This window comes from Mycteria americana, unplaced genomic scaffold (assembly GCF_035582795.1).
Source record: "Mycteria americana isolate JAX WOST 10 ecotype Jacksonville Zoo and Gardens unplaced genomic scaffold, USCA_MyAme_1.0 Scaffold_43, whole genome shotgun sequence".
Taxonomy (NCBI): domain Eukaryota; kingdom Metazoa; phylum Chordata; class Aves; order Ciconiiformes; family Ciconiidae; genus Mycteria; species Mycteria americana.
In genome coordinates this window covers 468,661-494,410 of record NW_027445630.1, presented here as the reverse complement: position 1 = coordinate 494,410, position 25,750 = coordinate 468,661, and the positions used below count along the sequence as shown (strand labels likewise).

The 25,750-nt window shown below is 69.6% G+C and overlaps 5 protein-coding genes across 8 annotated transcripts; 2 read left to right on the top strand and 3 right to left on the bottom strand.

Annotated features, from left to right (window-relative positions):
* Positions 1-4,029, bottom strand: FBXO46 (F-box protein 46). The gene is made up of 3 exons (XM_075490012.1): positions 3,858-4,029; positions 741-2,646; positions 1-259 (listed from the first exon to the last, which is right to left on the bottom strand). Exons 1-3 carry the CDS (start codon positions 4,006-4,008, stop codon positions 241-243), a joined length of 2,076 nt encoding a protein of 691 aa, XP_075346127.1. The 5' UTR covers positions 4,009-4,029; the 3' UTR covers positions 1-240.
* Positions 4,030-4,728: 699 nt separating this feature from the next.
* On the bottom strand, positions 4,729-11,080 carry GIPR (gastric inhibitory polypeptide receptor). Of its 4 annotated transcripts, none has more exons than XM_075490048.1 (14): positions 10,856-11,080; positions 10,164-10,290; positions 9,496-9,586; positions 9,306-9,413; positions 9,103-9,224; positions 7,893-7,996; positions 7,668-7,815; positions 7,160-7,322; positions 7,022-7,082; positions 6,836-6,905; positions 6,660-6,748; positions 5,951-6,089; positions 5,040-5,081; positions 4,729-4,934 (listed from the first exon to the last, which is right to left on the bottom strand). In XM_075490048.1, exons 1-14 carry the CDS (start codon positions 11,008-11,010, stop codon positions 4,773-4,775), a joined length of 1,581 nt encoding a protein of 526 aa, XP_075346163.1. In that variant the 5' UTR covers positions 11,011-11,080; the 3' UTR covers positions 4,729-4,772. The 4 variants fall into 4 exon arrangements, with proteins under 4 accessions (XP_075346163.1, XP_075346164.1, XP_075346165.1 ...); XM_075490049.1 differs by having other exon boundaries at positions 7,160-7,319; XM_075490050.1 differs by having other exon boundaries at positions 10,164-10,315; positions 10,856-10,974.
* Positions 11,081-12,309: 1,229 nt separating this feature from the next.
* OPA3 (outer mitochondrial membrane lipid metabolism regulator OPA3) lies at positions 12,310-13,157 on the top strand. The gene is made up of 2 exons (XM_075490065.1): positions 12,310-12,506; positions 12,713-13,157. Exons 1-2 carry the CDS (start codon positions 12,365-12,367, stop codon positions 13,135-13,137), a joined length of 567 nt encoding a protein of 188 aa, XP_075346180.1. The 5' UTR covers positions 12,310-12,364; the 3' UTR covers positions 13,138-13,157.
* Positions 13,158-13,849: 692 nt separating this feature from the next.
* Positions 13,850-18,669, bottom strand: VASP (vasodilator stimulated phosphoprotein). Its single transcript, XM_075490059.1, has 13 exons — positions 18,551-18,669; positions 16,968-17,139; positions 16,278-16,446; positions 16,125-16,188; positions 15,939-15,979; positions 15,630-15,841; positions 15,436-15,545; positions 15,267-15,327; positions 15,118-15,160; positions 14,902-14,947; positions 14,575-14,653; positions 14,439-14,496; positions 13,850-14,278 (listed from the first exon to the last, which is right to left on the bottom strand). Exons 1-13 carry the CDS (start codon positions 18,553-18,555, stop codon positions 14,241-14,243), a joined length of 1,098 nt encoding a protein of 365 aa, XP_075346174.1. The 5' UTR covers positions 18,556-18,669; the 3' UTR covers positions 13,850-14,240.
* A 655-nt stretch (positions 18,670-19,324) lies between these two features.
* On the top strand, positions 19,325-24,738 carry RTN2 (reticulon 2). The gene is given in 11 exon segments (XM_075490054.1): positions 19,325-19,509; positions 20,343-20,387; positions 20,495-20,534; positions 20,537-20,881; positions 21,276-21,410; positions 22,144-22,351; positions 22,823-22,961; positions 23,370-23,439; positions 24,070-24,116; positions 24,291-24,349; positions 24,524-24,738. Coding segments are annotated over 11 exon segments (1,233 nt in total). The 5' UTR covers positions 19,325-19,407; the 3' UTR covers positions 24,567-24,738.
* The last annotated feature ends 1,012 nt before the right edge of the window (positions 24,739-25,750 follow it).

The following is a 25,750-nucleotide window of genomic DNA, read 5'->3' as shown; positions in this document are numbered from 1 at the left end:
CATGCTAGCGCATGCGCGGGCGCGTGGACACGGGCAACCCCGGGAGCGGGGACACGGCGGCAGGGGGCGAGGGGGGGCCCGGCCACCGCCCTCCTGCTTGGGGCCATCACCCCGGTGGGACGTCACCCCAGACGTGATGTCACTCTCAGTGGTTATGTCACTCTCCATGTGTGATGTCACCACAGATGTCAGCAGGGGGCGGGTGTCACTCCAGGTGGGATGTCACCGCAGGCCAGGACATCACCCCAGAGACGTTACCCTGGAGGGGGATGTCACCGCAAATGTGGACATCACTCTGTACTAGGAGGTCACCCCAGATGGGGGACGTCACTCCCGAGGGGACGTCACTCTCCACGGAGATGTCACCACAGACAGGACATCACCCCAGAGGGAGACACCATCCTCCATGGGTCTGATGTCACCCTCCACGGGGCCATCACCCTCCTCGGGGCCATCAGCCCAGTTTGGGTCATTGCCATGGGGCTATCACCCCAGACGGAGATGTCACCCTCCATGGGGCCGTCACCCTCCACACTGCCACCACCCCCCCACTGCCACCACCCCCTCTCCCCCCCCCCCCCCCTTGTTCCTTTTTCTTTTTTTCCTTCAAGTTTTGGGGTTTGACGATTTTTTTTTTCCACCTTCTCCTCCACCCTTTCCAGCAACCGCCACGGACAACTCCCACCCTCCGTGTCCCCAAGATCCGCCACCACCGTCCCTGCCGGCGCTTGTCCCTTCACCTGCCGTCATCGCGCCGGGTGGCCGGGTGTACCCAGTTGTTATCGTGCAAGCCCACCCTGCAACCGGGCGCCTCCTTATCGGGTCTCCGGCAGCACATCCAGTAGGATCGGCCGTAAGGCAGGTCGTGGTGGTAGGGCTTAGGATGCCACCGGCACAGGGACACATCCCCCTTCTCGTAATGCTTCTTGCACTGCTTGCAGGGGTCGTCGCGGTAGAGGGGGTCGCGGTTCCAGCGGGAATCGGTGGCCTGCACCCCGAAGGTCTCGATGATGGACTTGAAGTAGTGACAGGAGCACTTGAGGGCGGCCAGCGCTTGGGTGGGCAGGTAGCTGAAGATCTTCACCATGATGTGCTCCGGCAACAGGAGCATGTACTGCCGGGGCTCCAGCAGCCGCTGGATCTTGAAGCGGATCTCCAAAAAGTCATGGGAGACGTGACGGTACAACCGGCAAAGCGAGGGGTCGGGGACAGCTGACGGCTCCTCACCTGCCTCCGTGTCCTCTGCTACCGGCGTCTCCTCAGGGATGGGCAGGAGGAAGAGCTGTCCCGGCGGCGGATCCTCCTGTGCCGCCGCCGGCAGCCGCACCGTCTCCTCCTTCATCTTCTTGGCGCTGTCCTTGCCAAAGAAGACACATTGGTCCACCACCCCCGTCACCACCACGTCCACGTGGAAGCCAGAGGTGCAATCCCGTGCTGACGCAGACGACCCCTCGCCAGTTCCTTCGCCCATCTCCGGCTTGACCGCAGTTGCCGACCCCTCGCTGCACCCCATGTCCACATCGGGGCCATCCCCATCCCCCTTGGGACCAGCAGTGGCCAGGAGGAACTCCACGTTGTTCGGCAGCACATCGCGGGATGGGCTGATCAGCTGGTAGAGGTCACAGGTGATCTTGTCCTTGGCGCGACCACTGGCATTACCACCGCTGCTCGCCGTTCCGCAGCTCATAAAGACACAATTAGGACGCCCGACAGCACTTGGCTCAGCTGCAGCGGCTCCAGCACGGGGCTCACGGCCACTGGAGATGCGAAAGGCGATGCGCACCTCGCCGGGACCCGCTGCCGATGATGCCGTGGCGGCCGCGGCACATTCAGCACCCGGGCGGCACAGCCCATTGGGTCGGGTGCTACCATGCTCCCGCTGCCGTGACTCAAAGTGGGCAACGGCTTCGGCCACCCGGCTGCAATCGGAGCTGCTCGGCGCTTTGGTTTCACTGTCGGCCGCCTCCACGAAGACAACTGGGGCGGCGGGAGCACCGCAGGGCCGCGGGAAGCTCTGCAACGCCAGCGCCGTCCTCTGCTCCACCAACGCTACCATCTCTGCCACCGACAGCAAGTCAGGGGCTTCACTGGCAGTGGCGGACGGTTCACCAGGACGCAGGCAAGCCGGGTCCCTGCCGCTGGTAGCCCATGCTGGGCTCAGCTTGCTCTTAGTGGGGTCGTGGCAGCGCCGGCGCCGCTTGGCTTTGGAGCTATCGCTGCCCCAGTTGCCCTTTACCTTCATGGTGCTGGCGCGGCTGCCGGTGCCACCGCCGCCAATGCCGCCACCACACTGGTGTGCCACAAAGAAAGCCACTTTCTCCTTGGTGTTGCCCGGTTTGATGACGTACCATGTGTCCAGCAGCACCCGACCTTCCTCTGCCGATGCCGGGGGAGCCGGGGCAGCATCGACAGGAGCCGGCGGCGTGTTTTCGGAGGGGGCCTGGGCTCCAGTGGGCTCTTCGGTGGGACGGCAGGAGAAGGGTTTCTTGCTGGAGCCGGGGCCGGGGCATGGTTTGTTCTGGGAGTAGGTGCCGAAGGGCCGCGGGCACCAGAGCTGCAGCTGGGGGAAGGCGTTTGGCTCCATCAGGGCAGCATGGCACTGCTGACACTGCTGACGCTGCAGGCTGCCGGTGCCCGTGCCCAGGCCTGCCGGGAGAGAAAGGGGTGTTCATGGGGATGGTGGAGACAGTATGGGGACAGTAGGGGTCGGGGGGGACAGTATGGGGACAGTATGGGGACAGTATGGGGCTGGCAGGGCCGGTGTGGGGCCTTGGGGACACCATGGTGCCGGCGGGGCAAGCACGGGGCCACTCCTGGGCCATTCCCAGTACCGTTACTGGGCCGCACAGGGGTCACCGGGGTGGGCACCGGGGCACTGCCCGGGCTGTGCCCCCCCGGCTCCTCCCCCCTTGCACACACCCTCACACGCCCCGCCTACTCGCTCACCCAGCTCAGAAGGCCCCGCCCCCTCACAAAGCCCCGCCCCCTCACCGGCACCGCCGGCTCCCCCCACAGGGGCCCTTTAAAGCGGCCCCGGCGCCCCCGGAGATGGGCCCCGCCCACCCCGCGCCGCCCCGCCCTTTTAACGACTGGCGGCGGCAGCCGTTTGTTGACAGGCCCTGCGCGCGAGGCAGCGGCCAATCAGGGAGCCGCGTTCGGGCCATGCCCATATATGGACGGCAGCAGCGCGGTGGGCCAGGGGCGTGGCCGGCGGAGGGGCGCGACCGGCGAGGGGGCGTGGCCGGGTGTCCCCGCCCCCCCGGGCCGCGGAGACGGGAGGGGCGCGGACACGGTCCCGCGTGGCCGCGGGGGGGTTCCGCCCGACCCACACCTCCCCGGGGGGGCAAAGCCGATGACCCTCGTGGGTGACGCGAGGCCGGGCCTTGTCTGCGCCCCAGGTGTGACGCGGGGACACGCCCGCCCCCCCCGCGCGACATTGGGACACGCGTGTCCCCACGCGCGACGCAGGGACGCGGCCTCGGTCTCGCGCAAGGCGGGGACAGCCCCATCCCCGAATGCAAAGCGAGGGCGCGCCCGTCCCCGGTGTCCCACGAGCGCGGGCCCCCCCGATGTGTCACGGGTGGGACACGCCTTCCTCCCCCGTGTGCCGCGGACACGGCCCCGGTGCGTCATGACTGGGAGACGCCGGTCGCCGGTGGGACACGGGGACACCCCCGCGGGATGAGCCTTCCCCCGGGCCCCGGCCCAACGGCCCCACAGCCGTTACCGAGCACCGGCCCCGGGGCTCCGCTGCCGCCCCGCAGGGCCCCGCCTCACCCCGGGGCGCCGCCCGCCCACGCCCACGCCCCCCCCGTGGCCCGGGCCCCGCCCGGTGCCGCCGCCCCTCCCCCGCTCACCGGGCAGGTGCCGGGCGCGGCCGCTCCGCCTCTCCGCGCCGTTTCCGGGGTGCCCCGCGCATGCGCTCACCCGCCGCCCTCCGCACATGCGCCGCGAGAGGGCAGCTGGGAGCTGTAGTCCGGCACCGTGCAGCTCGGTACCTCCGCGCATGCGCAACGGGTGTGCCGGGAGGTGTAGTCCACGCGTGGAGGGGATCTGGAGTTGACGGGCATCTCCCCTCCCCGCCCCCAGTCACCCCCCACTCCGGTCTCCCACTTACACCCTAGTACCCCCCCAGTGACTCACACACCCCCCTGGTCACCCACTGACACCCGCAATGACACCCCCCCCACACTCCAGTCACCAGTGACCCTCGATGATCCTCCCCAGTGACACCCAGCCCGGGTCACCTGTGACAGCCCACTAGCACCCAGTGCCACCCACCCCAGCCACCAGTGCCCCCCAGTGACACCCCCAAGAGTCCCCGAGTGCCCCCCAGGTGATTTCACAGGAGCCACTCGTGGGTGTCACACATTTCTTTAGGGTACAAAGCTGGGGACGCCTGGGTCCCCACAGCCCGGATGCCCCTGCAACACCCACCCTCCTCGCACCCCAAGGTGCCAAGGAATCCCCCCAAGACCCCCTGACCCCCCCAGCACCCCAAGGCATCGGGGACCCCCCATCATCGCCCCAAGGTGTCGGGGTCCTGGACCCCCCCCGCACCCAAAGGTGTTAGGGACCCCCAGACCCTCCCCCCCAGCAACCCAAGGTGTCAGGCCCCCCCACACACGCCCCCCTGACTCCCCCCCAGCACCCAAAGGTGACAGGGACACCCCCCTCCCAGCATCCAAAAGCTTTTGGGGCACCCCCCCCAGCACGCAAAGGCCTGAGACACCATGTCCCCCCCCCAGCACCCAAAGGTGCCGCCCCCCTCCTCAGCAGCAGCTCTCGGCGATGGGGTGCCCCCCAGGATCGGGGGGTGCCGGACGCTGCCCCTCCACGGCCACGTAGCGGCGGGTGCCCCGGGGGGGGGCCCGGGGGGGGCCGGGGGCACCCAGGCGGCACCGCTGCCACCCGCGCCGCACCTCCGCCTGCACCTGCAGGCAGCGGGACATGTCGCGACACGTCACGCCACGTCACGACATGCACACACACACACACACACACACACACCCGACATGTTGCGACTCGCCCTGACGCACCTCCTTGTTGACGAAGCAGTAGAGGACGCTGACAACGAGGCCCTGGGGGGGGGGGGCGGGGGGCACCCCGGGGTGGAGGGCCACCCAGACACGTGGGTGCACGCACACGTATGTGCGCTCCTCAGACCTGAGGACCCACCCCCCCTGCACCCGCACCCCATTGCAGCACCCACTCCCTGCAGCCCCCCATTGCAGCCCTCATTGAACCCCCCTATTTTCGCCCCCCCATTGCACCCCCCAATTCCCCCCATTATACCCCCAGCCCATTGCAGCCCCTCCCATTGCAGAAGCACCCACCCCTTTGCAGCCCCCCCATCACCCCCCCATTGCACCCCTCCATTACACCTCCACCCCATTGCAGCCCCCCCATCACCCCCCCATTGCACCCCTCCATTACACCTCCACCCCATTGCAGCCCCCCCATCACCCCCCCATTGCACCCCTCCATTACACCTCCACCCCATTGCAGCCCCCCCATCACCCCCCCATTGCACCCCTCCATTACACCTCCACCCCATTGCAGCCCCCCCATCACCCCCCCATTGCACCCCTCCATTACACCTCCACCCATTGCAGCCCCCCCATCACCCCCCATTGCACCCCTCCATTACACCTCCACCCATTGCAGCCCCCCCATCACCCCCCCATCACACCCCTCCATTACACCTCCACCCATTGCAGCCCCCCCATCACCCCCCATTGCACCCCTCCATTACACCCCTACCCCATTGCAGCGCCCCCATTGCACACCCCCCCCATCGTACCCCCCCATGGCCCACCCCATTGCAGCCCCCCCCATTACAGGAGCACCCACCCCATTGCAGCCTCCATCCCATTGCCCCCCATTGCTCCCCCAAGCCCCCCATTGCCCCCCCAGGCCCCCCAATTGCCCCCCCGTTGCCCCCCCCCACCTGGAAGGAGGAAAGCAGCAGCTGCAGGCAGAGCCGCACCAGGCGCAGGGTGCCCCCACCCTGCCCCTCCCCCACGAGGGCAAAGGCCACCTCGTGCACCCCCAGAAGCGGGATCAGAGTCAGCGTCGACCTGGCCAGCCTGTGGGGGGGGTGCGCTTGGGGACACCCAGGGACAGCCTCGGGGACACCCGCGGGGACAACTCTCAGGGATGGGGATGCCCCTTGGGGACAGCCCTGGGGACATGCTTGGGGACGGCGACAGCCCTGGGGACCCCTTTGGGGAGGGATGGGGACACCCTCAGGGAGATATTTGGTGGCATTACAGGGATGGGGACATGCATGGGGACACGCCTGGGGACACGCTTAGGGATGTCACAGGAATGAGGACATGGTCGGGGACATGCTCGGGGACATTACAGGTATGGGACCACAGTTGGGGACACACTCGGGGTGTTACGGGGACAGGGACATGCATGGAGACACACTTGGGGACATGACAGGGATGGGGACACACTCAGGGGGGGCGTGCAAAGGGCTGGGGTGGGCACGAGGAGATTGCACGGACAGCATGGGGACATGATGGGGTATGCGACCCATGTCCCTGAATCCCCACTGTCCCCACACACACCCCAGTGTCCCCCGTGTCATTGGCATCCCCACGCCCATCCCCAGTGCCCCCATGTCCCCCCACACACTCCGATGTCCCCACCTGACCCTGGTGTCCCCACGGGACACCTGATGCGCCCGGACTTTGGCCACCAAGATGCGAACGATGCGCACAAACACCACAAAGTTCACCTGGGGACGGGGACACCAGCAGTGACACCCCCTGTGGTGGGGACACTGCCCTGGGACGGCCACCCCCCCCCCCACTGTGTCACCCACCGCCACGGCCATCAGGATGGGACAGCGGATGATCCACCACACCGCTGCCTTCTCGTTCCTCTCCCAGCACCTGCTGGGGCGGGGGGGGGGCTTAGCCGGATGCCTGGGTCCCCTGTTGGGGACATCGCAGTGTCCAGTGTCCCCCAGGTGTGACAAAATGAGGAAGGGGGTGTCTGGCAGCCTCACCCCTCATTCTCGTAGAGGTACCTCACCACCACCCATGGTACCACGAAGAGCACAGGAGCTCCTGGAGGGATGGGGACAAGGTTGGGGAGGGCACATGGAGACACGTGGGGACACATGGGCACACGGGGATGGGCTCACCCCAGCCGAGGAGGAGGAAAGCAGGAAGGCAGCGCTCGCCGGAGAAGGCCGCCAGCACCAGGAGCTTGTGGAGGAAGAGTCCCTCTGCCAGCAGCCACCCGTAGTTGGCCCCCACACAGTATTGGGTGAGAGCCTGGGCCAGCCGGCACCCTGCCACCGCCTGCTGCGGGGACACCCGCACCGCCACCGGGACACCAGTGTCAGGGAGGGACCGGCATGGGGGTGGCACCAACATTGTGGTGGCACCAGCATCATGGTGGCACCAGAACTGCAGTGGCACCAGCGTCATGGTGGCACCAGCATCATGGTGGCACCAGTGTCGTGGTGGCACCAGCACCATGGTGGCACCAGCATCATGGTGACCATCACCCACCCTTGGGTCCCCCATCCCAGCGCAGCCCACCATTCCCCATCCGTGGGTGCCCCCCTCCATGGGTATTCCCCCATGGGTGCCTCCCCATGGATGCTCCCCTCCCATGGGTGCCCCCCATCCCCCATGGGTGCCCACCTGCTGGCCCAGCAGCTGCAGGGGATCCCCGGGGCCGGGGCGCAGGCGACGTTGCAGCAGCGCGTCCCGCGTCAGGATGGCGCCCGCCCGCAGCACAAAGGAGAGGAAGAGGTTGGCGTGGATGAAGTTGCGGGTGCAACGCAGGCGCCTGCGGGGATGAGGGGCAGCGGGTGGCAGCACCTACGGGTGCCCCGCTAGCACCCAGGGGTGCCCCGGTGCGGGTACCTGAAGAGCAGGAGCAGCAGCAGCGCCAGGAGGAGGGCGACGAGGGAGAGGGAGTAGCCCACGGTGTAGAGGAGGCGGAACTGCTCCAGCAGCCAGGCGTGCCACTGCAGGGACAGGGGACACAGGGGACAGGGAGGTGGCACCATGCCGGGAGGTGGCACAGGGCATGGTGTGGCATGGGGCAATGGGGCATGGCACGGTGCGTGGTGCAGCGTGGTGTGGTGCAGCATGCTATGGTGCAGTGCAGCACGGCACAGCACAGTGCAACAGGAGACAGCACGGTGCAACATTGCACAGCACGGTGCATGGCACAGCATGGCACGATGCAACATGGCATGGCACAGCACAACACAGCACGGCACGGAGCAACACGGCACGGCACAGCATGGCTCGGTGCAACATGGCATGGCACAGTGCATGGCACAGCATGGCATGGTGCAACACGGCATGGCACAGTGCAACACGGCACAGCGCGGTGCACGGCACAGCATGGCACAGTGCAGCACGGCATGGCATGGTGCAGCACAGCGCACGTCACAGCATGGCATGATACAACACAGCATGGCACAGCACAATGCATCACGGTGTATGGCACGGCATGGCATGGTGCCGCACAGCACAGCATCATGCAAAGAGGCACGGCACGATGCAGCACGGCACAGCAGAATGCACGGCACAGCAGAATGCACGGCACAGCATGGTGCAACAGGGCACAGCGCAGCCCGATGGCACATGGCACAGCACAACGTGGGGTATGGCACGTGTCAGCCCAGCGTGGCAGAGCCCCCGGCACATGGCCCAGCATGGCATGGGGCACGGCACAGAGCAGCCCGGCAACAAGGAAAGGCATGGGACATGGCACGGTGCACAACACAGCACGGTGCGGCACAGCACAGTGCACAGTGCAGCACAGCGCGGCACAGGGCACAGCGTGGCATGGCACAAGGCATGGCACGGGGCACAGCCTGGGGCACAGCACAGTAGGGCACAGTGCACGGTGCAGCACAGCACAGCACAGGGCACAGCGTGGCACAGCACAGCATGGCACAATGCGCAGCGGAGCGGCACAGTGCCCGGCACGGCACAGCATGCCATGGCAGCATGACACATCCCAGCGTGGCATCTCCCAGCGTGGCCCAGCATGGCCTGGCACGGCACCCCGCGGCACGGCACCCCGCAGCACGGCACGCCATGGCACCCGGGCCCCCACCTGCAGCGGCTGCTCCTGCACCAGGTCCTCGCACTGTGAATGGTCCTGCCAGGGCCGCCCCGTCTCGTCTGTCACCCACCGCCCGTCAGGTCCACAGCGCCGAGCCACCACCCCGCCCTGCACTGAGCACCCTGTCCCATCACTCCACATCACCCAGGGGCACCCCCGGGGCCCCCCGGGGTGGGTGCCACCCCTCCCATTACCTCGGTGGTGCCAGGGCAGGTACCAGGGGCAGGGGACGGTGACGGTACTGTTGGGGGCTGCGTCCCCCCAGCAGGCGTACATGTCGAAGCTGCGGTTGCAGACGGGTCCTGGGGGGGGGGGGGGGGGGGGGGGGTGCGTGTCAGGGTCCCCCCGGTGTCCCCCCGGTGTCCCCACCCCATCCCCACTCACCGAGTGCTGGGGGGTCGAGGCGCAGGCGCAGCTCGCAGGCGTGCCGGTACTCACGCCAGGCAGCCAGCGTTGCCTGGGCTGAGCGCTCTTCCTGCAAGGGGACACCGCGGGGGGGACACCGTGGGGACACCACCACCACCAGGGTCACCACATTGAGGCAACCACCATGGGGCCACCACCACCAGGGTCACCACCATGGGGCCACCACTATGGGACCAGCATGATGGGGCCTCCACCACTGGGGCCAAGACCATGGGGCCATCAGCATGGACCACCATGATGGGGCCACCACCACTGGGGCCAAGACCATGGGGCCACTACCACTGGGGTCACCACCATGGGGACACTGTGACGGGGGCAAACGTCGTGGGGCCACCACCACATGGACACCGCCATGGGGCCACCATGACCGGGGCCACCACCATGTCATGACCAGGATAGGGACACCACCATGGGGACACCACCATGGGGACACCATGGTCCTGGGGGGGAGGTCCTGGAGGTGGGAGCTGGCGGGGGGGAGGGGGTCCTGGTGGGGTAGGGGTCCCGATGAGGCAATGGGGTGGGGTCCTGGGAGGGGTCCCAGCAGTGGCAGTGGGGGGGGTCCCAGGGTGTGGGGGGACCCCAGGGTTGATGTTTGGGGGGTCCTGGAGGGGCGGGGGTCTCACCTCTGCCCCACGCAGGACCCGGCTGAGCAGGAGGGGGGCCACTGCCCGGTGGCCCATGACAGCGACAGCGGCTCCTGGGGGGGGTGTACCGGGGGGGCACCGGAGGGATGGGGGTACCGGCGCCGCCCTTTGACGCGCTTGTTACCAGGGAGCTGCGGGTGGTGCCCGGACGCCTGGCTCCCTCCGGGAGGGGGGTGGGACCGGGACATCCCCCGCACCGACACCCCCCCATCCGGCAGCGACACCCCCCTCTCAGGTCCGCGAACACGCGTGGGGACCGCGGGCCGGGGCAGCCGTCGTGGGGGGTGGGCAGCGGCCATCCCACCCCAACCCCCGGTGATGCCAGTTCTCCCCCCGCTGCCACCTCGGTGTCCCTTGTCCCCCCTACCCCGTGTCCCGGGTCCCCCACGCATGTCCCCCACTGCCCCTCAAAGTGCCCCCATGTCCCCTCCGCTTCACCCGACACCCCCCTCGCCCCCCCGGGTGATGCCGGTGCCTCCCGGTGCCACCCCTGGTGTCCCCTGCCCCCCCCCCCCCCCCCGGTGTCCCGGGTCCCCCCCCAGTATCCCGGGTGTCCCCCCGCGTGTCCCTCCGCTGCCCCCCTGTCCCCTTCATCCCGACACCCCCGAGGGCCCCTCCGGTGCCCCCCGTTCCCCCTGAAGCCCCCGACCCCCCCCCGGGACGCCCTGTACCGGCTCGGCGCAGGGCTCCGCCGCCGTCGGGGCACCGGCACCGGCTCCGGCTGCGCCGCCCCCGGGAGGGGCGGGGGCACGGGTGGGAGGGGGGGACCCGGGTAGGGACTCAGTCGGAGCAACGTGACCCGGTGATAGCGTGGAGCCTGGGCCATGTCTTGGGTGGGGGGAGCCGGAAGGCTGCCCCACACGTCCCGGGGCTCCACGGTCACCCGAGAGGGGGGGATCCAGGGTCACCCAAGGGGGCACCAGCATCACCCAGGGGTGCCCCAGTGTCACCCACGAGTGCTCCAGTGTCACACAAGGGGGTCCAATGTCACCCAGGGGACTTCAGGGTCAGACACGGGAGCTCCAATGTGACACTCCAAGTGGGCTCCAGTGTCACGCAGGGAGATTCAGTGTCACCTAGGGGGGTCCAGTGTCACCCACGAGCGCTCCAGTATCACCCGAGGGGCTCCAGCGTCACCCATGGGTGTTCCAGCATCACCCAGGGGGTTCCAGCATCACTGGAGGAGGTTCAGCATCACCCACGGGTGCTCCAGTGTCACCCAGGGGGGCTCCAGGGGCACCCACAGGTGCTCTAGTGTCACCCAGGGGGTCTTCAGTGTCCCCAACCTCTGTTCCAGTGTCACCCGGGGGTCTCCAGCATCACTCACAGACGCTTCAGTGTCACCCAGGAGGGCTTCAGTGTCCCCCATGGCTGTTCCAGTGTCACCCACGGGCCTCCAGCATCACCCACGGGTCCTCCAGTGCCTCCCACGGGTGCTCCGGGGTCACCCACGAGTGCCCCAGTGTCACTGGGACTGCTCCAGCATCACCCACAGATGCTCCAGTGTCACCCAGGGGTTTTCAGCATCACCCACGGGTGCTCCAGTGCCTCCCACGCATGCTCCAGTGTCACCCACGAGTGCCCCAGTGTCACTGGGACTGCTCCAGCATCACCCACAGATGATACAGTGTCACCCAGGGGTCTCCAGCATCACCCGCGGGTGCTCCAGTGCCTCCTACACGAGCTCCAGTGTCACCCACGAGTGCCCCAGTGTCACTGGGACTGCTCCAGCATCACCCACAGATGCTCCAGTGTCACCCAGGAGTCTCCAGCATCACCCACGCGTGCTCCAGTGTCACCCAGGGGGGCTCCGGGGTCACCCACGGGTGATCCAGTGTCACCCAGAGGGGCTCCAGTGTCACCCAGGGGAGCTTCAGTGTCCCCCACGGCTGTTCCAGTGTCATCCAGCGGCCTCCAGCATCACCCACGGGTGCTCCAGTGTCACCCAGGGAGGCTCCAAGGTCACCCACAGGTGTCCAGCTCCACCCACGGGTGCCCCGACGGGCGAGGGTCTCTTTGAGCGTGGGGGCGGGGGGAGGGAGGAAATCCGGCCGGGGGGGCGTGTCCCAGCGGCGGGACGGGGCGGGGCCGAGAGGACACCCCGCCCCCCCCCGCCGCCGCGCTCTCCCCGCCCCTCCCCGGGTCGCGCGGCGGTGAGGTCACGGCGCGCGCGGCGGAGGATGGTGGCGGGCGCGTTCCCGCTGGCCAAGCTGCTGACGCTGGGCGCGCGCCAGCTGAGCCGCCCCCTGGCGGCCCGCATCAAGGCCGGGGCGCGCGCCAGCCCCTTCTTCCGCGCCTACATCTGCCTCCCGCCCGCGCAGCGTGAGTGGGGCCGGCACCGGGAGCGGGAAGGGCGCGGGGGCGGGGAGCAAGGACACGGGGGGCGGGGGGGCGGGACACGGCGGGGGAGGGACGCGGGGCGGGGGGGGGGGCGCGGCAACGGAGGGGGGAGACCCACCGGGGGCGCCTGGCCCGTGCCCCGCCGCTCCCTGCCGGTCCCCCGTGTCCCCCCCCCCCCCCCCCCGCAGTGTATCACTGGGTGGAGATGCGCGCCAAGATGCGGCTGATGGGTTTCCGCGGCGCCGCCGTCAAACCGCTGAACGAAGAAGCGGCGGCGGAGCTGGGAGCGGAGCTGCTGGGGGAAGCGATCGTGTTCGGCGTGGGAGGGCTCTGCCTCTACCTGGAGTACGCCCGGCAGGCGGGGCAGGCGCGGCGGCGGGAGGACGAGCAGGCGGCGGCGCTGCGGGAGGTGGGGGAGCGGCTGGAGCGGCTGCGGGAGGAGCTGGACGCCATGGCGGCGCGCCTGCCGCCCGGACACGCCCCCGGACACGCCCCCGCCGGCTCTAGCCGCGCTCCCGCGCCCGCCGCCGGCCACGCCCCCGGAGCCGAAGGCGCTGGCTCAGGACACACCCCCGCCGGAGCTGGACACGCCCCCGCTGGAGCCGGCCATTAAAAGCGCCCTCGTGCTCTTCCCGCCGGCGGTTTCCTTTAGGGGCGGGCCCTGGTAGAGGGGGCGGGGCCCCGGGGAGGGGTGGGGCCTGGCTTTCGGCTGAAGGGCTGCTTGGGGCGGAGCTAATGCTGGTGGGTGGGGCCCGGAGTGGGGACGGGCCTTTGTGGGTGGGGCCGCTTGGGGCCGGAGTCTGGAATGGGGCGGGCCTTGGGGTGGGATGGCACTTGGGGCGGAACCAGCGGTGGTGGGCAAGCCTTCGGGTGGCACGCCACTTGGGGGCGGGGACTCGTGCCTTTGCAGCGAGGATTGGAGGAGGGCTGGGGGCGTGGCCTGAAGGGGCGGGACCTGGCCTTTTGGTGTGGTGCCTGGGGCGGAGCTAAGGGTCATGGGTGGGGGCACATGTCGAAGGCGTGGCCAGGACCATAGGGGGGAGGTCACTGGGGCGGGGAGGGCGGAGCCCTCTATCCGGGAGGGGGGGTATTGGGGGCAGGGTCAGAACCCCGTGGCAGGGCTGCGATTGGTGGGGAGCTGCTTGGGGCGGGGCTATGATGAATGGGTGGGGCTTCCATCCTGCAGGGGGCTGCTGACAGATGCCATTAAAGCAAAGCAAAGCCCCTGCTGTCCCTGTCATTGCTGTGAGGGGGGGCAGTGACCCCCCACACACACACGGCTGGGTGATGGCCCCCCCCAGGTGGCACGGACAAGGACACGGGTGTCATGTACAAAACAACCGCATTTATTTGTGGCAGGGGAAGGGGACAGCCCAACCTGCCCACCCTCCCCAAAAGAAAAGAAAAAAAAAAAGTGAAAAACCCAAAAGTGGCATTAAAAAAAGACCCCGGGGGAGGGGAGAAGGGGGGGCACCCCTCATTTGCCCCCCCAGTATAAAAAAAAGGGGGTCCCCAAACTGGCAGTGAGGGGGGCACAGTGGGGGGGGGGGCAGCCTTGGCCCCCCCCAGCCGGTAAGGCACAGCCTGAGAGAGTCCGGCCCAGAGCCCCCCCCAGGGTGGTGGGGGGTGAAATGGGGGGGGTGAGGCGGGGTGGGGGGGGAAGTAGAGGGGACCCCCCCATCTGGGCCCATCTTGGGGGGGGGCTGGGAGGGGGAGTTAGGGAACATTCCGCTTCCGCAGCTCCACCATGAATGCTGTGGGGGGGGAAATGCAGTGTCAGGGAGGGAGGTCCCCCACTTACCCCACCCGGAGCACCCACAAAGTGCTCCCCCCTCCCCTGTTGCTCCCACCCCCCAATGCCCTATTCCCCCCTCTTGTCCCACGCCCACCCCCTTGTCCCGTGAGCCCCCCCACCTTCGATGATCTCCTCCTTCATCTTCTGTAGCTCCCTCCGCACCTCCTCCAGCAGCTCCTGGAGGGGAGGGCACAGGGTGAGGGAATTTGGGGGGGCCCCCCTCTGACACATCCAGACCATCCCAGACCCCCGTACCTGTTTGATTCGCTCCAGGTCCGGCTCGTCGGCGGGGCCAGGAGGGTCAGCAGGGGCAGCCGGGGTGGCCGACTTCATCCTGCGGGGGGGAGGGGGGGGGGGCGGAAATAGGTTGGGGACCCCCCCCAGGCCTCCCTGATGCCCCCCGTCTTGGGTATGCCCCAACCTGCCTGCCTATCCCCCGGCCCAGCAACTGCCTCCCAAATGCTGCTCTGGGGGTACTAGAGACCCCGCCAGCACCCCAAACCCCCCTCCACGGGCACCCCAAAGCCCCCTAAAACCCCCCTCCAGCCCCTGGACCTGACACCCCCCCCCCCCCAAACCCACCTGGGCAGCGTGGAGCTGGCCTTCTCCCAGGGCCTCCGCACGGGCTCTGCGGGGAGAGGGCTGCGGGTGACGGGGGGGTCTGGGCCCCCAAACCCCTACCCTTCCCATAAAGGAGCCCCACCAACGCTCCCCCGCCTGCCGGACTACATTTCCCAACGTGCCCAGCTATGGGGGCGGGCTGCGGGGCACGCTGGGAGTTGTAGTCCCCGCACTCACCCGCGGGCTGCCCCGGGGTCCTAGTGCCCGGCTCCGTTTCGTCCTGTAAGGGGAGAGAGAGGGGTGGGTTGGGGGGGACGGGACACAGAGCACCCCCCCAATGGGGGGGGCCCCCCCAAAAGTGGTATTTGGGAGGCGGGGGCACGCACACTGGTGACATCCTCGTCCCTCTTTGGTGCTGGCTTGTCCCCCTGCAGGGTGGCTTTCCTCCTGGGGGGGGGGAGGCAGGGGGGGTCAGCGTGGGCACAGGGGTGCCCCCACCTTGGGGGGGCTGCTGGGCAGAGTGGGGTACGCCCCCATTACACCCCCCTGCCTCACCGTCGGGCCAGCATGGCGCTCATCTCCTCCATCAACCCCCCCCCACCCCCCCCACGGGCACCCTCGCCCTTGGGGGGTGCAGGGGGGACCCCTGCACCTGGCGCCTCATCCTGCCAGGAGAAGAGGGGTGATGCAGAGCTCCCCCAGATTATTGCCCCCCCTCCTCCCCCCCCAAATTGTGCCCCTCCCCTCACCTTGCCGGCTTTCCTGAGTTTAGCCCCTGCAATGGCGGCAGCAAAGCCAGAGCCCCCCCCAGGCCCCCCTCCGGCAGCACCCGCTGCCACCGGCAAGGGGGGGGCAGGCGGGACCCCCGTGGCTGGCGGGGGGCCGGGGGGTGGGGGGGGCCCCGGGGGTGGTGGGGGACCGGGGGGCGGCGGGGGGCCTCCAGCGGGCACAGCCTGGGTGCCTGGAGGGGAAGAAAGGGGTTTAGAAGGAGGGTTCTGTGGGGGGGCCTCCATCCCCAGTGTTGGGGGGGAGTCAGCCTTGGACCCCCCGTCACGCACCTGCAGCCGCCGTGCGGCGCTCAGGCTCCTCCAGCGCCTGTCTGGGGGAGAAAGGGTCAGCACCCATGCCCCCCCCCCGGGGGGCACCCAGAGTTCCCCATGGGCATGGGGACCACTCCCCAGCACCCACGGTCCCCCCATGGCATGGGGGACACCCCCAGCACCCCCAATTTGGGGTTCCCCCACCTCTCCTGCTGCTCGGGCTCCTCCGGAGCTGAACCATCGGGGTCTGGCCAGGACAGCGGGGTGCCTGGATGAGGGGGGGGAGACAGAAGGCAAGGCCACGGGGTCAGGCCCCCCACAAGTGCCTCCAGTGACAACCCCACCCCCAGTACTTACCCTCCTCCAGCGCCCGCAGGGCCCGCAGGACAGCGGCGGCAAAGAGGGCGGCCTCACGGGGGGCCCCGAAGCTGAGCCCCCAGACCCGGCGGGCCTCCCGCCACTGGTGGAACTGGGGGGTGGCCTGGCTGTAGCGCAGCCCCCGCCCCAGCGGGCAGTTCAGCACCACCTGCGGGCACCCACAGGCATGGGGGGGCAGCCCCGCACCCAGGGGTGCCCCAAGCCCCCCGTGCCCAGGGGTGGCCCACAGACCCCCCCCCCATACCCGTAGAGGATCCCCATACTTAGCATTGCCCCATAGTCCCTACAGCACCCACGGGTGCCCCATGCCCACCCTATGACCAGCGTTGACCCACAGACCCTCCTGAGCCTGTGGCTGTCCCATAGAGCACCCCCATACCCATGGGTGCCCCATAAACCACCCCCCATACTCAGCATTACTCCTCCTGCACTCACAGATGCCCCATAGCCCCTCCTGCACCCATGGGTGCCCCATACCCACCCCTCCATGTCCAGTGTTCCCCCATAACCCCTACCCCCATGGATGCCCCATGCCCAGTGTTACCGTATAGCCCCCTGCACCCATGGGTGCCCCATAGCCCCCCATCTTCAGCATTACCCCATAGCCCCCACACTCCAGGCTGCCCCTTCACCCCCCTGCACCCATGGGTGCCCCCTGGGCACCCTCACCTGCTGGTCTGGCTGCATCTTGCGCCCCACCAGGCGGAAGGCGTTGGCGCCGGGGTGGTGGTAGAGCTGGACGCAGCTGAGGGTCTGGGGACCCCCACCCGCCGCCACCCACTGCTTGTGGGTGTCATCGTAGAGCAGCACCGCTGCCCGGGCGCTGCACAGCACCGTCTCGCTGCAGGGGGGCAATGCTGGGTGGGCAACCCCTAGTATGGGCATCTCCCATGGGGTGGGACCCCCTGGCATGGGCATCCCCACATGGGGTGGGGCTCTCTGGGTGCAGGACCCCCCCCCCAGCACAAGCACCCCCAGGTGTGGGACCCCCTGGGTGCCAGATCCCCCAGCACGGTCACCCCCCTGGGTGCAGGGGCTGCTGGTGTGGGGATCTGAGGACCCCCAGGGTGCCAGACCCCCCCCAGCCTGGGGACTCCCTGGGTGCGGGACCCCCCTTTAGAGGGACCCCTGGGGTTTGGGACCCCCTGGGTGCAGGGAACCCCTCCCAGAACAGGCACCTCCTGGCTGTGGGACCCTCTGGGTGGGGGTACCCCTCCACACATGGGTAAACCCTGGGTGGGAGGGCCCCCCAGGGTTGGGGACCCCCACGTGTGGGGACCCCAGGCATGGGGCACCCCAATAAGTGGGGCACCCCCAGGACCAGCCTTGGGGCACCCATAGGCTCTTCCCCCCCTCCCCCGAGAACCCAACCCACAAGCGCACCCCAACCCCCCCCCCCCCCCTTTTTTCCTTCCTCTTCTCTACGGGGGACCCAGGCGTCGGGCCCTGCCCCTCCCCCACTTCCTTAGGGTGCGGAGAGGACCCGGCGTCCGAGCGCTGCCCCTCCCCCAGCCCTGGGCCGGGACATCCGGGTGGGGGGGGGGGGGCTGTGTTTATGTAGGACCGACCTGGACCCCTCCAGAGGGAAACTGAGGCGGGGGGGGGCAGCACCCCGTGAGGAGGGGTGCCCACAGGCCGGGTGTCCCCGCTGCCACCCCCCCGGGGGTCCCACCCATCACTGGGACGGCTCCCAGTGCTCCCAGTGCCAGCTCCCGGTGCTCCCAGTGTCTCCAGTGGCAGTTCCAAGTACTCCCAGTGCCAGCTCCCGCTGCTTCCCGGTGCTCCCAGTGCCTCCGGTACCAGTTCCTGGTGCTCCCCAGTTCTCGGTACTCCCAGCACCAGCTCCCGGTGCTCCCCAGTTTCCCCGGTACCAGCTCCCAGTGCTCCCCAGTTCCCCCGGTACCAGTTCCCGGTGCTCCCCAGCGCCAGCTCCCGGTACCCTCAGTTGTCCCAGTGGCCCCGGTGGAAACTCCCAGTGCCAGTTCCTGGTGATTCCCGGTGCTCCCAGTACTCCCCGGTGCCCGTTCCCGGTGCTCCCCAGTGCTCCCGGTACCAGTTCCCGCTGCTTTCCGGTACCCCCAGTGCTGCCGGTACCCTCCGGTGCCAGTTCCCGGTGCTTCCCGGTGTTGCCCGATGCCCCCAGTGCCAGTTCCCGGTGCTGCCCAGTAGCCCCAGTGCCACCTCCCGGTATTCCCGGTGCTCCTCGGTGCCCACTCCCTGTATTCCCGGTGCCCTCCGCCCTGGCCGCTCACCTCATGCTGGCAGCGGCGGCGACGCGCTGGGACCGGGCCGGGCCCTTCCGGTGGCGGCTCGCGGGGGGGGGGGGAGGACCGGCCGGTCCCGGCCCGCGACCCCGCCCCGCCCCGCCCCCCCAGCGAGGCCCCGCCCCTCCCGGTAACGGCGGCGGAGTGGCCCCCGCCTTCTTAAAGGAGCAACGGCTCCCGGTGCGCCCACCGAGGAGGGGCGGGTGCCCAGTACCCCCAGTGCCCTCCCGGCTCCCCCCCCGCCAGTGTCTACCCGGTGTCCCCCAGAGCTCTCCAGTTCCGGGGACTGGGGGCACGGGGAGGTACTGGGGGCACGGGCTGGTACTGGGGAGACTCTGAGAGGGTACTGGGGTCTGCGGGAAGTATTGAGGGGGCTCTGGAAGGGTACTGGGGGCTCTGGGATGTATTAGGGGGCTCTGGGAGGGTATTGGGGGCACGGGGAGGTGCTGGGAGGCTCTGGAAGGGCAATGGGGGGCTCTGAGGTGATACTGGGGGCACTGGGAGGTCAGTAGGGGCGCTCTGGAGAGTACTGGGGGCACTGGGAGGGCATTGGGAGGCTTTGACAGGTACTGGGCAGCACTGGGGCATACTGTGGGGGTCTCGAAGGTACTGGGAGGCTCTGGGAGGGCTCGGGGGGGGGGTCCTGGGGACTCCAAGGGGTACTGGGGAGCTCCGGTGCCCGCTGTCGCTGCCCGGTATCCGGTGCCGGTGCCCGGCTCCCGGCTCTCCGCTGCCGCCCCGCCCCGAGCCCCGCCCGCCGCCGCCCCGCCCCGCCCCCGCCGCCGCCGCCGCCGCCGCCGCCCTTTGTCCGCCGCCGCCGCGGGCCCCGCCATGGCGCCGCGGTGATGCGCGGCGGGGCCGGCCCGGGGGCAACGGGGCGGAGGGCAACCGGGAGCCCCATGCGGGGGCCGCCGCCATGGGGCAGGTCCTGGGCTTCGCCCACTGCAGTACGCAGCGGCACCGGGAACCGGGAGGGGCGGCGGCACCGGGAGGGGCCGAGGATGGAGGCACCGGGGATGGAGAGACCGGGAGTGGCCGGGGATGGAGGCACCGGGGATGGAGAGACCGGGAGTGGCCGGGGATGGGGGTACCGGGGATGGGAGACCGGGAGTGACCGGGGATGGGGGTACCGGGGATGGAGGCACCGGGGATGGAGAGACCGGGAGTGGCCGGGGATGAGGGCACCGGGGATGGAGCCACCGGGGATGGGAGACCGGGAGTGGCCGGGGATGGGGGCACCGGGGATGGAGGCACCGGGGATGGGGGCACCAGGATGGGGGCCGGGGATGATGAACCGGGGTGGAGGCACCGGCGACGGGGCTATTGGGAGGGGCCGGGGATGCGGGAACCGGGATGGGGGTACCGGAGATGCGGCGCTGGGAGGTGCCGGGGATGGGAGCACCAAGGATGGGGGTACCGGGGATGGGGCACCGGGAGGGACTGGGGACGGAGGCACTGGGGTGGAGGCACTGGGAGTGGCCGCGGAGGGGGGCACCGGGGATGAGGGAACCGGGATGGGGGTACCGGGAGTGGCTGGAGATGGGGGTACCCGGGATGGGGCCCCGGGAGGATCCGGGGATGGAGGCACCAGGAGTTCCGGCGGACAGGGACACTGGCGGCGGGACACCGGGGCAGGGCGTGTCCGGGAGGGGCATGGGGACTGCGAGGGTAGGAGCACGTTTGGGGGGTACCGTGCACTGGGGGAACCCGGGTGCTGGGGGGGGACAACAGGGACACGGGGGGGCCCCACGCCCCCCCCATCCCCTCTGCCCCCCTCCAGAAGAGGCTCCATCCACGGCCTCCACCACGCCGGACTCCACGGAGGGTGAGTGGGGTCGAGCCCCCCCATTTTGGGGTGCAACTTTGGGGACAGGGGGGCATGTGGGGTGCCCAGACCACCCCCCCTTGACTCCCCCAAATCCCCCCCACAAGGTGGCAATGAGGAGTCGGACTTCCCCGAGCTGCAGGCGGCACCGGAACCCCCCGAGGAGGAAGAGGAGGATGAAGATGGGGCGACGGCGGCGGGACCCGGGGGACCCCCCCGGGAACTCACCTTCTCCTACATCGCCTTTAGGGGGGTGGGCCCCCCCAACGAGCCGGGACCCCGCTGTCGCCGAGATTCCCGTCGGGGACGTCCCCCCCGCCTGAGCTCGGGGCCCCCCTGGGGGTCCCCTCGGGGGCCAGACCCCCGCTTTGCTGCCAGGGCCCCCCCCAAGCGTCCCGAGGAGCCCCTGGCCCCTCCCGAGGGGCAGCTGGAGGTGGGGGGGGCCCTGCCAGAGTTGGGGGGTCCTGAGGCTGAGGAAACCCCCATGAGCCTGGGTATGGGGGGTCATGGGGGGGACTCGGGGTGATGGAGGTCCCTGGGGGGGCAGTTCGGGGTGATGGGAGTCCCTGGGGGGCAGCTCGGGACCATGGAGGGGGGGGGGGTCCCGGAGCACCCTGGGGGGGAGGCTGGGGGTCATGGAGGGTCCCTGGGGGGGCTCGGGGCAATGAGGGGGGTCCCCAAGGGGGGTTTGGGGATATGAAGAGTCCTAGGGCACCCCCGGGGGGGGGGGCTAGGGGCGATGGGGGTGTCGTGGGGTACCCAAGGGGGGGGGGGCTGGGGCGCGGGGGGACTGAGGTGCTCTCAGGGCAATGGGGAGTCCCCGTGTGGGCTCGGGGCCATGCCCCCCCCCCCCCCCGCAGCCCCCTGACACCCCCCCCTTTCCCTCAGCAGCAGCGCCCGCGTTCCCCCCCCCGCCCGCAGGGGGCGCTCCGTGCCCGCCCCCCCCAGACCCCCCCCCAATTCCGGAGCTGCCCCCGGCGCCCCCCGACCAATCACCGAGCCCGCCGGGAGCTGATGTCCTGGGTGAGCGGCCAATCAGGGCCCGGGGGCACCGCGGTGGGGCGGGAACTCACGGCGGGGGGGGACGGGGGACCCAGGCGTCCGGTTGCAGGGTGGGTCCGGGCGGGATTGGTGGCTAAAAATAGGGGTGACCCCCCCAAAAGTCGTCCCCCCCCACACCCAGCAGCACCCGCGGGAGCCATGGAGGGCCAAGGTGGGTGCGGGGGGCACCCCGGGGGGGGTGGGCACCCTGGAGGGGTGGGGTGGGTGCTCCCCTTCCCCCGCACCTGGGGCTGTCACTCGGGGTGGGGACAGCTGGGTGCTGGGGGGGGGGCACTGGGGGGAGCTGAGGGGCTCTGGGAGCACCCGGGGGGCTCTGGAGAGGATACTGGGAAGCAGTGGGGGGCTCTGGGAGCACTAGAGGGGCTCTGGGGGGGGGGCTCGAGGGGATACTGGGGGGCACTGGAGGAGGCACTGGGAGGCATTGGGGAGCACTGGAGGGACACTGGGAGCACCGAGAGGGCTCATTGGAGGATACTGGGAGGCACTGGGAGGCACTAGAGGGACACTGTGAGCACTCTATGGGCCCTGTGGAGCTCGAGGGGATACTGGAGGGCACTGGGGGGCACCGGAGGAGGCAATGGGGGGCACTGGGAGCCTTTGGAGGGGGTACTGGGAGGCACTAGACGGCACGGGGGGGCTCTGGAAGGGATACTGGGAGCACTGGGTGGTAGTGGGAACCCTGGTGTCCCCGCAGTCTGGGAGCTGCTGTACTGGCGGGCGCCGGGGCGGTCGGCGCTGGTGCTGGCAGGGACGCTGGGCACCCTGGGGTGCCTGGCGCGGTTCAGCGCCGTCAGCGTGGGCGCCTACGGGGCGCTGGCCGTGCTGGGTGTCACCCTGCCCCTGCGCCTGCACCGTGCTGCCCTGCGGGCGCTGCGCCAGCACTCACCCGAGCACCCCTGCCGGTGAGTTTCACGCCGGGGACCCTCACGGGGCCATCACCGTCACCATCCCCTGCCTGTCCTGCTGCCTGTCACCATCCCCACGGCGTGGGGTGGCACTGCCATCCCTGTGGCACAGGGTGCCCATGCCGTCCCTGTCCCTGTGGGGTGGCCCTGCCATGCCTGTCCCCTTGCCCTGGGTGGCCCTGATGTCCCTGTCCCCATGGCATGGGGTGGCCCTGTCATCCCTGTCCCCACGGCATGAGATGTCCCTGCCATCCCTGTCCCCATCCCACAGAGTGTCCCTGCCATCCCTATCCCCATGGCATGAGGTGTAGGTGTCCCTGCCGTCCCCATCCCCATGTCACGGGGTGTCCCTGCCGTCCCCATCCCCACCCCATGGGCTGTCCCTGCCATCCCCATCCCCACCCCACAGCTGTCCCTGTGGTCCCTGTCCCCACCCCATGTCTGTCCCTGTCCCTGTTCCTGTTGCAGGGTGCAGCCGGAGGGGGCCGTGGGGCTGAGCCCCGAGGAGCAGCAGCGCTGGGCCCGGTGCCTGGCCCGGCACCTCACCGCTGCCACCCGCACCCTCGCCCGCCTCTTCCTCGTCCACAGCCTCCCCGAGTCCCTCAAGGTGACCGTCACCCTGCACTGGGGGCATTGGGGACACTGGGGCTATGGGGATATGGAGGACACTGAGGACATGGGGGGCACTGGGGGCATGGGGGACACGAAGGGCACTGGGGGCATGGGGGACATGGAGGACACGGGGGGTATTGGAGACATGGGGGACACCAGGGGCATGGGGGATGTGGGGGACACTGGGGGCACAGGGTACATGGGGGGCATGGAGGACACCGGGGGCATGGGGACACTGTGGCATGGGGGTACAGGGTACACTGAGGGACAGGGGGACATGGGGTGCCCCACAGGCACAAGGGCATGGGGGGTACTGGGGATGCGGGCAGGAGGACACTGGTGGCATGGGGGTCACCCGGGGTGGTGACAATGAGGGTGACATGACGCTGGGCTCTGGCCGCAGTTCGCCTTCTTGTTCTACCTGCTGACCTACGTGGGGGCCGTCTGCAACGGGGTGACGCTGCTGGGAGCGGGTATGGCACCGGGACGGGGACGGGATGGGGAGGGCACAGGGATGGGGACAGGAACAGCACGGGGACAGGGGATGGGGACAGGGCATTGGCATGGGAGACAAGGGACAGGGGATGGGGACGGGGACATGGGATGGGACAGGGGATGGGGGACAGGGGATGTGGCATGGGGACAGGGACATGGTATAGGGAGAGGACAGGGGATGGAGGACAGGGGACAGGGGTGGGGCATGGGGACAGGGACACAGGATAGTGGACAGGGGATGGGGGACAGGGACATGGGAGAGGGATGGGAGATAAGGGACACGGGATGAGCATGGGGACAGGGACATGGGATGGGGACAGGGACACAGGATAGGGACAGGGGAGGGGATGGGGGACAGGGGACAGGGATGGGGCCTGGGGACAGGCACAGGGACACTGGCTGGCATGGGGACAGGGGACAGGGTGTGGATATGGCTGGGAGACAAGGGAACAGGTGTAGGGGACACGAGTAGTGCTTGGGGACAGGGGGATGGCACAGGGATGGGGACACCATGGGGACAGGGGACAGAGCATGGGGACAGCCTGGGATATGGCAGAGGGACAGGGGACAGGACGGGGACCTGGCCTGACATGGCATTCCCTGTCCAGGCGTCATCTGTGCGTTCACCTTCCCCGTGCTCTACCGGCACCACCAGGTATGGGGACACGGGGGGGACACAGGGGCTGGAGAGGGTTGGGGACATGGGGGGAAACGGGGGCTGGAGAGGGCTGGGGACATGGGGGGACACAGGGGTCTGGGGAGGGTCGAGGGGGTATCCCTCTGCCCCCCCCATGTCCCCAGTTGTCCCCCACATCCCCAATGTCCCCAGGCCCAGATCGACCAGTATGTCAGTTTGGTGAGGAACCACCTGAGTCACCTCCGAGCCAGGTGAGGGCACCCCCGCCCCCCAAAACTGCCCTGGGCACCCCAAAACCACCCCATGCACCCCAAACCTGCCCCTGGGGACTCCAACCCCAGCCCAGGGGTGCCCTTGGTGGGTCTTGGGGTGCGCCCGGGGGGGTTGGGGTGCCCCGGCCCCCCCCAACTCCCCTCTGTACCCAGGATCCAGGCCAAGCTCCCAAGTGCCAAAGTGAAGCCGCAGTGACCCCCCCCCGTCCTCCCCCGAGGTGTCAGCTGGGGGGGGTGGCCGGGGTCCCCCCACGTCCCCCCCCGCATGGGGGTGTCACTCGAGGGGGGGGCAGGGGTCATGTCGTCCCTCCCGTGTCCTCCCCCCCCGCGTGGGGGGAAGGTCACACTTTAATAAAAACTCTTGTGACAGCTGGGCTTGATTGTGCGGGGGACATGGGGAGAGCGGGGGGACACGGGGGGGACACAGGGACATGGTGGGAGACATGGCGGAACATGGGGTGACATGAGGGGACATGGGGAGGCACAACGGACCAGGGGGACCTTGGGGGGGGGCACAAGGGACACAGGGGGCGATAGGGACACGGGCCTATGAGGCGACAACAGCCGGGCATGAGGGGACACGGGGGGGGTGTATTTTTTGCCCCCCCCCTTCCCTCCCCGCAGCCGGGTCGGACTGTGCTGAGTCAGCAGCCAGGGACTGGGGGAGTCCGGACGCCTGGGTGTCCCCCTGTCCCTTCCTTGTCCCCCCCGTGTCCCCTCCCGCCCCGCGAACTGCGGGGGAAACTCTGCGGCGCAAACCCCGCCCCCCGTCCGCCCTAACCCCGCCCCCTCCGGGCTCGCCCCGCCCCCGTTGCCAAGGGCACGGCGGTTGCCGCGCGACGTAAACAAAGGACGCCGGACGTGGTGACGTCAGGGGCATGGAACGCCGTCGCCGGGGCGACACGCGCCGTGTTTACTCCGGCCGCGGCGGCGGCACGTGGGGATGGGGACACCGGGACCGGGGATGGGACAGCGGGACAGCGGGGAGAGCCTGGCCGCGGCACCGGGACCCCCGGAGCTGGCACAGAGGGGAGAGTCCGACCGGGGCCCGGACACCGGGATTGGGACACCGGGGCCCAGACACAGGAGAGAGCGCGGCCGGGACAGCGGGACCCCGGGGACCAGAACACAGGGGCTGGGGACACCGGGGACAACCCGGTCGGGACCCCGGGGCTGCGGCCTCCCGGCAGCAGGAGCACCGGGAAGCACCGGGCTGGGACACCGGGATCGGGGGGGGGGGGGGGGGGGGGGGCGGGGCGGGGACAACCAGGGCTGCGACCCCCCGGCCCCGCCCCCCCGCGCTGGGGGCGGGGCATGAATGAATGACGGGGGGTGTGAGTGAATGAATGAATGAATGAATGAACGCGCATGGGAACTGCC

Excerpts from the sequence above, each read along its gene's own strand:
- OPA3 (XM_075490065.1), top strand. The coding sequence starts at position 12,365 with ATGGTGGCGGGCGCGTTCCCGCTGGCCAAGCTGCTGACGCTGGGCGCG. Across the intron at positions 12,507-12,712 it reads CTGCCTCCCGCCCGCGCAGC|TGTATCACTGGGTGGAGATG; the intron begins GTGAGTGGGGCC and ends CCCCCCCCGCAG.
- GIPR (XM_075490048.1), bottom strand. The coding sequence starts at position 11,010 with ATGGCCCAGGCTCCACGCTATCACCGGGTCACGTTGCTCCGACTGAGT. Across the intron at positions 9,225-9,305 it reads CCTGCCCTGGCACCACCGAG|TGCAGGGCGGGGTGGTGGCT; the intron begins GTAATGGGAGGG and ends CAGGGTGCTCAG. Across the intron at positions 5,082-5,950 it reads TGCTGCTTTCCTCCTTCCAG|GGCCTCGTTGTCAGCGTCCT; the intron begins GTGGGGGGGGGC and ends CCCCCCCCCCAG.
- FBXO46 (XM_075490012.1), bottom strand. The coding sequence starts at position 4,008 with ATGCGCGGAGGTACCGAGCTGCACGGTGCCGGACTACAGCTCCCAGCT. Across the intron at positions 2,647-3,857 it reads CCGCGCCCGGCACCTGCCCG|GCCTGGGCACGGGCACCGGC; the intron begins GTGAGCGGGGGA and ends CTCTCCCGGCAG.
- VASP (XM_075490059.1), bottom strand. Across the intron at positions 15,980-16,124 it reads GAGCCCGAGCAGCAGGAGAG|ACAGGCGCTGGAGGAGCCTG; the intron begins GTGGGGGAACCC and ends TTTCTCCCCCAG. Across the intron at positions 15,842-15,938 it reads GCGCCGCACGGCGGCTGCAG|GCACCCAGGCTGTGCCCGCT; the intron begins GTGCGTGACGGG and ends CTTCCCCTCCAG.